Source organism: Sapajus apella, unplaced genomic scaffold (assembly GCF_009761245.1).
Source record: "Sapajus apella isolate SASKATOON/1434 unplaced genomic scaffold, GSC_monkey_1.0 scaffold229, whole genome shotgun sequence".
NCBI lineage: Eukaryota > Metazoa > Chordata > Mammalia > Primates > Cebidae > Sapajus > Sapajus apella.
Genome location: NW_022437169.1, coordinates 538664 through 552377, shown reverse-complemented (window position 1 = coordinate 552377; position 13714 = coordinate 538664). Strand labels below are relative to the sequence as shown.

At 53.2% G+C, this 13714-nt stretch overlaps 1 protein-coding gene and 1 pseudogene across 2 annotated transcripts in view; one reads left to right on the top strand and one right to left on the bottom strand.

Annotated features, from left to right (window-relative positions):
• Positions 1–7337, top strand: part of HIC2 (HIC ZBTB transcriptional repressor 2) — a 31614-nt gene extending 24277 nt beyond the window's left edge. For both annotated transcript variants that reach the window (XM_032271339.1, XM_032271340.1), the window contains one exon: positions 869–7337. In XM_032271339.1, the coding sequence (XP_032127230.1) occupies positions 869–2690 (1822 nt within the window). In that variant the 3' untranslated portion in view covers positions 2691–7337. The remainder of the gene's footprint in view (positions 1–868) is intronic.
• A 5225-nt stretch (positions 7338–12562) lies between these two features.
• LOC116544738 lies at positions 12563–13315 on the bottom strand (annotated as a pseudogene).
• Between the last annotated feature and the right edge of the window lie 399 nt (positions 13316–13714).

Below are 13714 nucleotides of genomic sequence, written 5' to 3'. Positions count from 1 at the left end.
TGTGTGGCAGAGGCCAGCTGGCCACCTTTCCTAGGCCCAGATGGCACTGCCCTTCCTAGCGAGGACAGTGGGTTCAGGTGGTGCCAGGTGCTTGGCCCAGGCTACCTTTCCTTCTTGGCACCTGGAAGCTCAGGTTGGGGCAGCGCTGGCGCCCGCCCAGGAGTCCAAGGTGGCCCTGGTGAGGCTGAGGGCCTTGGGGAGAGGCGGGCCTGCAGGCCAACTGCAGCATCTGGGAGGCAAGCAACATGACTTCTGGTGAAGCCTGGGTGGCCTCGTGTGGCTTGGGAGGCGCAACCACGGAGTCGAGGCTGCATACCAAAGGCCGCTGGCAGTTTGATTTGGGCCCTGCCGTGTTTCAGAAGGAACCACCATTTAGTTTTGGGGGATTTCAGCATCCCCATGGGCCTGGTTTTGTCAGCTTTCAAGATAGGCCCCTCTCAGGGAGGCCTCTGCATCCTGAAGTGTAAAAACACTTGCTCTTTATTTTTTGATCCCTTTCTGTCCCTGAGGGTATGTGATGGACTTCATATAGTATAGAGACAGTAGCCTAGGCTGTGAAACTAAATGCAAATCCTAGTTTCTCTGTTTGTTGCCTCATTGCCTTCACCTCATTTTCTCATCAGTGCAAATGGGACAGGAGCCTCTGTCCCTTCTGAGGCAGTTTGAGTTCTCAGTGAGGTGACACATATACCGGCATGCAATGGGCAGTTGTGAGCTCATGTGCCATGTACTGTGCCCCAGGGGCTGCAGCCCTGTGTGGGGTCAGTGCTGAGGTCCTTTGAGTGCCTTATTGAGCCCCACCCTGTCCCAGAGCCCTTGTTTGAGTGTCCCAGTTATCTGATGCATGCATGCCTGTTCTTGCCCACAGGTGGTACGCGTGGGCGGGGCGAGGGGACATGGGGCCCGACATGGAGCTGCCCAGCCACTCGAAGCAGCTCCTGCTGCAGCTGAATCAGCAGAGGACCAAGGGCTTCCTGTGTGATGTCATCATCATGGTGGAGAACTCCATCTTCCGGGCTCACAAGAATGTCCTGGCCGCCAGCAGCATCTACTTCAAGTCCCTGGTCCTGCACGACAACCTCATCAACCTGGACACAGACATGGTCAGCTCCACGGTGTTCCAGCAGATCCTGGACTTCATCTACACAGGCAAGCTGCTGCCCAGTGACCAGCCAGCTGAGCCCAATTTCAGCACCCTTCTCACTGCCGCCAGCTACCTCCAGCTGCCCGAGTTGGCAGCCCTCTGCCGTCGCAAACTCAAGAGAGCCGGCAAGCCCTTTGGCTCTGGGAGGGCAGGGGCCACCGGCATGGGGCGGCCCCCCCGCAGCCAGCGGCTGTCCACGGCCTCTGTCATCCAGGCTCGTTATCAGGGGCTTGTGGATGGGCGTAAGGGGGCCCACGCCCCCCAGGAGCTCCCCCAAGCCAAAGGCTCAGACGATGAGCTCTTTCTTGGTGGTTCTAACCAGGAAGGTGTGCAAGGTTTGGGCCGGGCCATCTGCCCAGCTGGTGGGGAGACAGGCCTCGGGGGCTGCAGCAGCAGCACCAATGGGAGCAGTGGGGGCTGTGAGCAGGAGCTGGGCTTGGACTTGTCCAAGAAAAGCCCACCCCTGCCCCCTGCCACCCCCGGTCCCCACCTCACTCCCGATGACCCAGCCCAGCTGAGCGACAGCCAACACGGCTCGCCCCCTTCGGCCTCTGCCCCTCCTGTTGCCAACAGTGCCTCTTACTCTGAGCTGGGGGGCACCCCCGATGAGCCCATGGATCTGGAGGGAGCTGAGGACAACCACCTGAGCCTGCTGGAGGTGCCTGGCGGGCAGCCTCGGAAGAGCCTCCGACACTCCACTCGGAAGAAGGAGTGGGGCAAGAAGGAACCTGTGGCTGGCTCCCCTTTTGAGCGGAGAGAAGTGGGACCCAAGGGTCCCTGCCCGGGAGAGGAGGGCGAGGGGGTTGGGGACAGGGTTCCCAATGGCATCCTGGCTGGTGGGGCTGGCCCTAGCGGGCCCTATGGAGAGCCCCCCTACTCCTGCAAGGAGGAGGAGGAGAATGGCAAGGACGCAAGTGAAGATAGCGCGCAGAGTGGGAGTGAGGGGGGCAGCGGCCACGCCAGCGCCCACTACGTGTACCGGCAGGAAGGCTACGAGACGGTGTCCTATGGGGACAACCTGTATGTGTGCATCCCCTGCGCCAAGGGCTTCCCCAGCTCCGAGCAGCTCAACGCGCACGTGGAGACGCACACAGAGGAAGAGCTGTTCATCAAGGAAGAGGGGGCCTATGAGACAGGCAGTGGGGGCGCCGAGGAGGAGGCTGAGGACCTGTCGGCGCCCAGCGCGGCTTATGCAGCTGAGCCCCGGCCCTTCAAGTGTTCGGTCTGCGAGAAGACCTACAAGGACCCGGCCACTCTGCGGCAGCACGAGAAGACGCACTGGCTGACGCGGCCCTTCCCCTGCAACATCTGCGGCAAGATGTTCACGCAGCGTGGCACCATGACGCGTCACATGCGGAGCCACCTGGGCCTGAAGCCCTTTGCCTGCGATGAGTGTGGCATGCGCTTCACCCGCCAGTACCGCCTCACTGAGCACATGCGTGTGCACTCAGGTGAGAAGCCCTATGAGTGCCAGCTGTGCGGGGGCAAGTTCACCCAGCAGCGCAACCTCATCAGCCACCTGCGAATGCACACTTCCCCCTCCTAGAAGCCAAAGACCCGAGGGCGCCCTCTGCCACCTTGCTCCCCGGGAACCCATGGAAGGAGAAGCGTGGTGATGCAGCGGCAGGGGCAAGACCCTGGGTCCAGTGGAGGCTCCGGGTGGCCCCTCTGGCCCCCACTTGCCCACACCCAGAGCTTTAATCGACAGTCTGTACCAAGCAGAGCCGACAGGAGGGAAGCTAGGGGTCCCAGCCCGTCTACCTCCCCATCTCACCCAGGTCCCCAGCTCCCCGCGGGGACCACCGCAGGGCCTGTGGGCTGGGTCACGTGGGTCTCGCTGGGACCTGGTCCCTTTGCTGCAGGCGACTTGGAGAAAGGGGGCAGTGGGGGCCTCCATGCTGGTGATGGCCAAGGTGTTGTTGGGAGCAGGCCCCACCCCGTTAGCCGCGTCTGTGTGTGTGCACGTGTGCTTGTGTCTGTGTGGGCATGTACGGCCCTGGTTCTGCAGGGAACAGGTGCTGGGGGTGCAGATCCCTCCCTCCTTGAGCCAGGGTGGCACTGCTCACTGGCGCTGGGACAGTCAGGGTGACCCCACCGCCTACCTCTCTACAACTAAAGAGCCCTCTGGGCCTGTGTTGCTGTTATTCCTACTGATCTGTTCCTCTATTTTTCTTTTTTCTTTTTGTTTTTTAAACCAAAACAAACAATAGCTTATTTTCTTCCCAGCCCCTCTGGGGCTGAGCCTGGGTCTGAAGACTGAATGTAACAGGGGCCGCTGGCCCTCCTGTGCGTCCCTGGCTCTGACGCTGCAGGGGTGTCAGCGTGCCACCGCTCCAGGCCTCAGAAGCCCTTCTTGCCCAAAGGCTTCCCTGGTCCCTGAGCCCTGCCTCGGCTGCCTCAGGAGAGTGCTTTTCCTGTAGTTTCCAAGGATTATTCTTTATTTAGAGGTACTTGTTTTTTATTAAGAGAAAAACCAGTGTAACGTTTATGTGACTGAACTGGAAGGTCTGGGGTTCCGGGGGGTGGGGGGAGGCTGGACTCGATGCCGGGGCCATTGGTACTCTCGTTTTCATTTGTGTGTGCGCGTGTGTGTCTGTGTGTGGTGTGTGCCGTACGCGTGGGCAGACGTTTCGCTTTCCCTCCTTCCTCACTGAACAAGGTGGAGACTTGTGACTTGTTGCTACCTCTTGAATTCATGACAACAATATGTTGGTGACTGGCATGGAAGCCCTCGGCATCCCTGCTTTCTCCTCCTAACAACCAGGAAGTCGGTGCAGGAGTCACAGGGCTCCGAGTGGCCCAGTGACTGGGCCCTGCATCTCACCTGTGTTTTCCCTTTGGGCCTTGGGCCACATCCACCCCCAGGGGACCCTGGCACCCTGGGCACATGAACCTGTTTCTGGTGTGGGTGAGGTGTGGGGCCCCAACGTGGAGCCAGGCACTGGGTGCTGACAGGGGAGCCATGAGGAGGGTGGCAGGTCTTTGCAGCTCCCGGCCAGGCTGAGGCGGAGGTGAGCCCTCTTCGTCCTGCCACCTCCACCCTCCATTCCTGCAAGAGTTGAGCTTGTAAGAGCTGACCTTAGGACCCCCCCAGAGAACAGGGATTGTACTTCTCTGAGCAGACACTGTCTAGGGCTCCTCAACCAGCCTCAGACACTTCCATGAGCCCCATAGTGGGCTCTCAAGGCCACAGCACAGTCCCACTGTCTTCGGCCAACTGGAGCAGTGGGGCTGGGCCTGCAGGCTTCATCTCGCTTCACGACTTCCCCTTTTTTTTCTCTCTCTCTCCTCTATTTTAAGTTTAGACCAAAAAAATTCCAGAGTCATCCCCTACCCCCCACCCCTCCAGAGACCCTCCAACTGAAAACAGAGCCTGAGTTCAGGGACCCGAGTGGTGAGCAGTGTGTTTTGGGGGTGAGGGAGCTTGGGCGGATGAGGCTTCTGGCTGAGCCCTCCCTGTGGCGATCCCAGCCTGAGAAGGGCCCTCTTCCCTCCTGGTGGGAAGCAGAGAAGTGGACCCAGGGTCTTAGATTCCAGCAAGTCAGGCTGGGGACCTTGAGGGGAGGAGACTCCTGGACTCCACCCCTCCTCAGTGAGGGGGCTCCCCTTGTCCTGACCCCACCCCACCCTGTCAGCACTTAAGCCACACGACACAAAGTCTGTACTGCACGGGAACTGCACGCGCCCGGGGCCATGTGCGTGGCCTCGGGCTGTGGGCAGCCGCATCTGTGACGTGACTCATGAAAGTAGGTGATTCCTTTGCAGAACTTCAGGGACTGGGAGCAGAGGCCCCTCACTCAACTACGTTTGTGCGACATAGTATTGTACCCACCTTAGTATTGTATGGAGCCTTTTCTGTATTTTAATGAGAAAGCAGAACACTAGTTTCCTATTTAAGACTTTAAGGGTTTGTGGGGCGGGGCGGGATTAACACAACATTTGGCTTTGTTTTCTTTTTCCTTTGATTTCCACGTTGGGTGTGTGCGAGTGTGTGTGTGTGTGATGTTAAGAGCCTCACAAAGAAACTGGGTTATTGGAGGCCAAGGTGGCTTACAGCTCTCTGCGCTTGTCACTTAATTCCTAAATGTTTCGGAGAAACAGGAAACAGAAAACAGCAGATACCATGTAGGAAAGAGGGCAAACAAAGAAAAAAAGATAAGCTCATACCCAAATTCACAAAGCCTGTTTTTAAACCAAAGCACATTTTGAATGAGTATGGAACCTCCATGGGCTCAGACAAAAGTTACTAATATATTTATCTCATTGTTTACATAAGCTCTTACAGTTTCAGACCTCAGCAGCTGTAAGGCCAGTCCAGGGAACCCTCGCCTGCTGCTGGAAGCCCTTCTGAGTTGGCCCTGGAGTGGTTCACGGGCAGAGCGGGGCAGCCCTGGGGCTGGGGAAGGGACTGGAAACCTCCCTGGATTCACCTGAGCCCTCCTCCCCATTCTCAGGGCCCCTCCAAGCCCAGCTGGCACCAAAGAGCTTGGGCCAGTGCTGACCAGCCCCCAAGGTCCTCTGACCTGGACCATGCTGGTCCTGACCAGCTGGCCTATGTGGGGGTGGCTGTCAGCTCTGGCCACAGGACCCGAGACTGGGCTTGAGTCCCCCTGCTACTCTGCCCGTGACCCTCGGGGATGGGTTGATGTGAGGGTCCCACTCAAGCCAAAAAGCCGGGACCTTTGCACAGCCCAGCCAACTCTGGTGGGTCCCCATTCGTGGTGACCCCCTAACCCCACCCGAAGCAGCAGAAAGGGCTGACTGGGCCTGGTCCTTACCAACATAGACGGTGCAAACACTCTTAACAGTGTTGTTTTTGTATCAATATGTTCGTGCAGTGATGAATGTATTTATTTCTCAGACTTGGGGCGAGTGAGCAGGTGGCAGGTCAGGCTCCGCCACTGCACACTCCCGCCGGACTGAGCCCCAGCAAGGGCTCCTCCAGGATTGCAAAAAAAAAAAAAAAAAAAAAAAAAAAAAAAAAAAGAGAAAAGATGAACCTTTAAGCAAATAATCTCAGAGACTCGCAGCATAGCCATACACCTCAGCCTGTGAAATGAACAATCCGGACCCTCCCCGACCTTCCCCACCTCACGCAGCTGCGTGTGTTTCCCGTTCGTCACCACTCGGGGGCGCCGGGCCGCCCACCCACTCCCCCAACCTGTCAGTATTCACTGGACCTCGGGCGCCATGCAGGAGTGCGATCTGGGCTGGGCCACTGGGCAGGCCAATCCCCTGCCCTCCCTCCCGGCCATCCTGAGTTGGGGTGAGGCCTGGGCAGCCGGAGGGCAGGGCTCAGGGAGCAGGAGGCTGCATCCGTCCACCCCCAGGTGTGGGGGACAAAAGCCAAAGGCGAGGCCTTAGAGCAGACAAGGGCTCTCAGCCCTGCCATGCCCCCTGAAGGGACCAAGGTCCTCCTGTTCCCAGAACCCCATTGGGGCAGATGTTACTGAACCTGTGAATCAGATGCCAGGGGTGAGGGGCTGGGGAGGGACCTAACCTGACCCTGTCTGACATTCCACGCTGGGGTGGGCATGAGCTGTGGGAACTGAGGCTGCCCAGGACCCCCTTCCTAGGATGCCCCAGCTTCAGTCACCCCACTTTAACTTTCTACAAGGACCCCCTCCCCTTACCTCACCTTGCTATTTATTGCTGTAATTTATTGACCTCAAAAATGCTGCATAACAGACCTCACTGGGGCAGGGAGGATCCCCAGGGCTCCCCCCCTCCACTTGGCGGGCCCTGTGGGGCCAGGTGCTGAGGGGAGCCTCTCTACCCCACCCATCACTAGTTTCCCTCCGCCCCCACCCTGGGGGCCCCAGGTTGGGCACTGGCTCATTACTTACAAATACCTCGAATGGGGAGGGGGGAGGGATGGGGTTATAAGTGTTTTGTTTAATTGGAACTGGAAGAGGGATCATGTTCTATTTTATGCCCTTCCCAGAAAGGGGGAGGGACACCAGGATCGCACTCCTGTACTGGCCACCGCCGCTGTCACTCGTCACATTGAGTTCACATCCCTTGAGAGTTTGTATAAATTCAGGTCAGCGCTGCAGCTATGCAGCCGCCCAGTGTCATAGAAAAGCAATTCACCAACGACTGATCTCTCCATTCAGAAGTGTGCAGTCTTAATGTACAGCGATGAGAAACTGTTATTTTATGATCTTTTCATTAAAAGCTTGATTGAAAACTATCTGGTGTGGGACCTCCATATTCTACTTTGGCTGTTCTCTCTAGCAAAGTGACATGGCTTCCAAATCTTAGGAGGGTGGAGTCTGGGATGGGCATCTGCCTGCTACCATTCAGCAGTGCTTAGTGGTGCTTGGTGAGTCCTTGGGGGTGTATACACTGGGCCAGGGAAGTAGCACTTTGGTGTCAGCATCCTCTTGGGCAGCATTGGCCTGAGTTAGCTGAGGCTGCCTGGGAGGCAGCGATGCGTGCACAGTTAGGGGCACGGACCTGGGGACACGGACTTGAGGCTGAGGAAGGGCTGGAGCAAGGTGAGGGCTACTCCCTTTGCCCACTGCTGCTTGGCCTGAGGGGAGGAGAAGGGGGAAGGAAAAAGGGTAACATTAATCCCCAGGGTGAGGGACCACCTGAGATGGGATCCTAGTATGAAGACCCAGGAAGAGAAGCAAGGATGGAGGGCGATGGCCATGCTGGACCTCCAGTTCAGACTGCGGGCATCTGTGGTGGCTCTGGGCAGCAGGACATGAGCCCACTGACCCCAGACGCCCAGAAGAGCTTGAGCACAGCTCCTTGGGGTCTTGGTGAGTTCTGCTCACTTGCTTTAAAATTAACTTTTGGCTTTGTCAAAGTAATTCCTGAATATAGTTTAAATAATTAATGGTTCTTAAAAGGGCTTAAAAAATAGTTTTGTCTCCCACTGCATCCCATGCTACACAGCCAATCTCTTTTAATTATTTTAGCACTTTCTTTTGCATTCATCTCTCCATGTCTAAATAGTATTCTTTTTTTTTTTTTTAAAGACAGCGTTTCACCATGTTGGTCAGGCTGGTCTTGAACTCCCGACCTCAGGTGATCCACCCGTCTTGGCCTCCAAAGTGCTTGGATTACAGGTGTGAGCCGCCATGTCTGGCTCTAAATAGTATTCTTATACTGCTGTTTTATTCCTTTTTTGGAGTCTTTGGACTTAAGGATTATTTAGTTCATTTACATTCTCTTCTCCCTAATTTATATCCCCCAAATAGTTATCAAATGTATAGTTTGATCTTCAGGTTGGCAGACTTTCTATTAAGTAGTCAGATTGTAAAAATATGTAAATCAATCTATATCTGTCTGTCTGTCTGTCTGTCTGTCTGCACATTTACTGCAGCTTTCATCCAGGCTGGCGTGCTGTGGATCACAGCTCACTGTAACCTCAAACTCCTGGGCTCAAGTGATCCTCCCACCTCAGCCTCCCATGTAGCTGGGACTGCAGGCGTGAGCCACCACAGCCAGCTAAAAAATTAGCTTGTTTCTTGTTTTCATAGAGACAGGATCTTGTTACCTTGTCAGGCTAGTGTTGAACTGGCTTTGAGAGATTCTCTTAACTCAGCCTCCCAACGTGCTGGGATTACAGGTATGAGCCACTACATCTGGCTGCCAGATAGTAGATATTTCAGGCTCTGCAGGTCATACTATCTCTGTTGTGACTACTCAGCCTTCTGTCAGAGTGCAAAATGGGGCTAGGTGCAGTGGCTCATGCGTGGTCTTGAACTCTGGTTGGGAGTTCAAGACCAGACTGGCCAACACCAACACGGTGAAACCTCGTCTACTAGAAGTACAGAAATTAGGGAGGCTGAGATGGACAGATCACCTGAGGTTAGGAGTTTGAGATCAGCCTGGCCAACATGGTTGAAACCTGTCTCTACTAAAAATAGAAAAATTAGCTGGGCATGGTGGCACATGCTTATAATTCCAGCTGCTCGGGAGGCTGAGGCAGGAAAATCTCTTGAACCAGGGAGGCAGAGGTTGCAGTGAGCCGAGATCATGCCACCGCTCTCCAGACTGGCAGCAGAGTGAGAAAAAACAAAACACAAATTTAGCTGGGTGTGGCGGCAGGCGCCTGTAATCCCAGCTCCTCGGGAGGCTGACAGAGGAATTGCTTGAATCCAGAAGGTGGAGGTTGCAGTGAGCTGAGATCGCGCCATCACACTCCAGGCTGGGTGACTAGAGTGAAAAAAACTCCTCAAAAAAAGGAAGAGGAAAAAAAAGTACAAAAATTGCTGGGCGTAGTGACTCACACATGTAATCCCAGCACTTTGGGAGGCTGAGGCGTGTGGATCATGAGGTCAAGAGATCGAGATCATCTTGGCCAAAATGATGAAACCTCATCTCTACTAAAAATACAAAAATTAGCCAGGTGGGCCATGGGTTGGAGAGACGTGAGTCCTCCGTGGCCACCAGCAAAAAATTTAAAAATAATTAAAAAAAAAAAAATTAGCCAGGTGTTGTGATGGGCACCTGTAATCCCAGCTACTTGGGAGGCTGAGGCAGGAGAATCACTTGAATCCGGGAGGCAGAGGTTGTGGTGAGCCAAGATCGTGCCACTGCACTCTAACCTGGGCGACAGAGCGAAACTTTGTCTCAAAAAATAAAAGTACAAAAATATAGCTGGGCATGGTTGTGGGTTCCTGTAATCCCAGCTAGGCAGGAGAATGGCTTGAACCCAGGAGGCGGAGGTTGCGGTGAGCCGAGATCATGCCAACTGCATTCCACCCTGGGCAACGAGCAAAACTCTCTCTATATATATTAAAAAAGAAAAGAAAAAGTTGCCATCAATGATACGTAAGCAATAGGCATGGATATATTCCAGTAAAACTTCATTTACGGCCAGCCATAGTGGCTTAGGCCTGCAATCACAGCACTTTGAGAGGCCGAGGTGAGTGGATCACCTGAGGTCAGGAGTTTGAGACCAGCCTGGGCAAGATGGTGAAACCCCATCTTTACAAAAAAAAAAAAAAAAATACAAAAAGTTAGCTGGGTGTGGTGGTGCACACCCATAGTCTCAGCTACTTGGGAGGCTGAGGTGGGAAAATCACCTGAGCCTGGGAAATTGAGGCTGTAGTGAGCTGTGATTGTGGCACAGCACTCCAGCTTGGGCAACAGAGGAAACTGTCTCAAAGAAAACTAAACAAAACAAAGAAACTTCATTTATAAAAACAGGTGCAGGATGTGATTTGCTATTATGTACCTATTGTGCTCACTATGTAAATTTGTTTACTTACTGCTAAGCTGGGTAAGGTAATGGGTCTTCATTTTGGTTCTTGTACAATTACTTTTCTTTTCCTTCCTTCCTCCTCCCTCCCTCCCTCCCTCCCTCCCTCCCTCTCTTTCTCTTCTCTCTCTTTTTTTAATTTTTTTTTTTTTTTAAGACAGGGTTTCACCATGTTGGTCAGGCTGGTCTTGAACTCCCGACCTCAGGTGATCCACCCACCTTGGCCTCCAAAGTGCTTGGATTACAGGCGTGAGCCACCACACCCGGCCTCTTCTCTCTTACTTGAGACAGAGTCTCGCTTTGTTGCCCAGGCTGGAGTGCAATGCGCTATCTCTGCTCACTGCAACCTCCGCCTCTCGGGTTCAAGCAATTCTCCTGCCTCAGCCTCCCAAGTAGCTGGGATTACAGGCATGTGCTACCACACCTGGCTAATTTTTTGTATTTTTAGTAGAGACGGGGTTTCACCATGTTGGCCAGCCTGGTCTCAAACTCCTGACCTCAGGTGATCCACCGCCTCAGCCTCCCAAAGTGCCGGAATTACAGGCATGAGCTACCGCACCCAGCCTTTTGTACAATTTATTTTTCTTTTTATTTTTTGAGACAGGATCTCACTCTGTCACCCAGACCAGAGTGTAGTGGAGTGATCACAGCTCACTGTAGCTTCGACCTCCGGGGCTCAAGTGATCCTTCTCTCCTAGCTTTGCAAGTAGCTGGGACTACAGGTGTACACCATCACACCTGGCTAATTCTTTAAATTTTTGTAGAGGTGGGGTTTCATTGTATTGTCCAGGCTGACCTTGAACCCCAGGGCTCAAGTGATCCAACCATCTTGGCCTCCCAAAGTTTTGAAGTTACCAGCATGAGCCACCGGCCAATTTCTTGTATATCTTTTTCCTTCCTCCCCACCTTTTTTTTTTTTTGAGACAGTTTTGTTCTCTTACCTAGGCTAGAGTGCATTGGTGCCATCTCGACTCACTGCAACCTCCACTTTCCAGGTTTAGGCTATCCTCACACCTCAGCCTCCTGAGTAACTGGGACTACAGGTACACGCCACCATACACAGCTAATTTTGTTGTTGTTGTATTTTTAGTAGAGATGGTGTTTCACCATGTTGCCCAGGCTGGTCCTGAACTCCTGGCCTCAAGTGATATGCCCGACTTGGCCTCCTAAAGTGCTGTGATTACAGGTGTGAGCTGCTTTGCTTGGCCTCTTGTTTTTCTTAAAATTAATAATTATTTGATTTTTTTTTTTTTTTTTTGAGACAGAGTTTCGCTCTTGTTACCCAGGCTGGAGTGCAATGGCGCGATCTCGGCTCACCGCAACCTCCGCCTCCTGGGTTCAGGCAATTCTCCTGCCTCAGCCTCCTGAGTAGCTGGAATTACAGGCACGCGCCACCATGCCCAGCTAATTTTTTGTAGTTTTAGTAGAGACGGGGTTTCACCATGTTGACCAGGATGGTCTCGATCTCTTGACCTTGTGATCCACCCGCCTCGGCCTCCCAAAGTGCTGGGATTACAGGCTTGAGCCACCGCGCCTGGCCAATTATTTGATTTTTTTGATTGCCCAGTTAGAGTCTCTATCTTCCCTCCCTCTTTAACTCTGTGAAACGGCTCCAGTACATTTTTCTGCACAATGGGACACAATCTGTTCTGTTATTTCACTGCAGGAGACATCCTGGAGTCTGCACAAATGTGGGCTGGGGTTCTTCCTGCCTTTGTCCTTCATTAGCAGCCCTGTCTGTGGAGCTCATTTATCCTCTTTCTTGAATTACGTGCTTGTTTTGGTGGCATAATTCCTCTGGTGCCATCCTGAGAAAGAGCACATGGGAAGTAGGATTGTTCTTTTTTCTTTTTTCGCCCTGGAAAATTAAAGCAATTCATTCAAGATTTTTTTTTTTTTTTTTTTGAGACAGAGTTTCATTCTCCAGCCAAGCTGGAGTGCAATGGCTTGATCTCAGCTCACTGCAACCTCCGCCTCCCGGGTTCAAGTGATTCTCCTGCCTCAGCCTCCCAAGTAGCCGGGATTACAGGCATGCACCACCATGCCTGGCTAATGTTTTGCATTTTTACTAGAGGAGGGGTTTCTCCATGTTGGTCAGGCTGGTCTCAAACTCCTGATCTCAGGTGATCTGCCTGCCTCGGCCTCCCAAGGTACTGGGATTACAGGCATAAGCCACCATGCCCAGCGGGGAAGTAGGATTTTTTCTTTTTGGAAGAAAATCACTTTATTCTAATTAACTCACAAAGAATAAAATTATAACAGCTAGTTTAAGGAGGCCACAAAAACATTTGACCAGCTCCAAATTCTACAGAGTAGGAACACCCCCTTCCATTTCAATTCTGAAGCAAGGAAGCTAGGAATGACAGGAGAGGTTTAACTGGTGGCTACACTTTATACCTTCACTATTAATTACATTTTTATATTAACTTGGTTATGAGAGCTGGTTTTCCATTTCTCCAGGTTGAACTTCTTGATTAGGCCAATCTGTTTGCAAGTCGGCACTGTTTCAGCGCCTCACTGAAACCTTCACAGAGCTTGATGTCACCCTGGTTCTGGGCACACTCCAGAAACTGTTCAATCTCGCAGAAGCAAGGCTGCTGCTGCTGCGCCAGCTGGGTTCCAAGAGGCTCTCGGTAAGTGATGTCAGGCCTCGCAGGTTCACTTCCTCCATTGAAGCCCCTAGTAATGGTGTGGCCCAGTGTGTGCCCTGCAGCAGAGCCCACAGCCACACCAGCTGCAGTGGTTGCCATCTGGGCCTGCAGTCCTGGCTGCCGGGGCGCAGCAGCAGGAGAGCCAACTGCAGAGGGGGGTGCCGCTGCTGGTGGCTGAGCGGCTGGTGCTGGCCTGGGCACAGTTCTCAACTGAGGGGCCCGGCTGGCCAGAGGAGCCATGCAGGAGGTGTGGCTTCGGCTTCCACGCGGCATCCTAGCTACGGGGCGGCTCGGTCTTTAGACATGCAACAACCGGAAGTAGGATTTTTAAGACTTTGAAGTTTGAAAATGCTTGTAGACTGTACGAAATTGATAATTTGGCTGGGTATAGAATTGTAGTTTGGATATCCTTTTCCCACTGAATTTTTAAGGTGTTGCTCCCATGGCAACCTTAAAGTGTTCTAAGGTAGAACTTCTAATGTGATGAGAAGTCTAATTCCTTTTGCATGTGCCCTGATTTCCTCCCTGGAAATATTGAGGAACCTTTATTTTACATGGTTTGCCCATTCACTGGGCTAGGCACTTGATGGGTAGATTTCACTCCAGAGACTCATTCCCTTCAGTAAAGGCCTACTGATTTTTAAAGTAGCTTAGTTGTGAACAGTAGCTCACACCTGAAATCCCAGCACATTGGGAGGC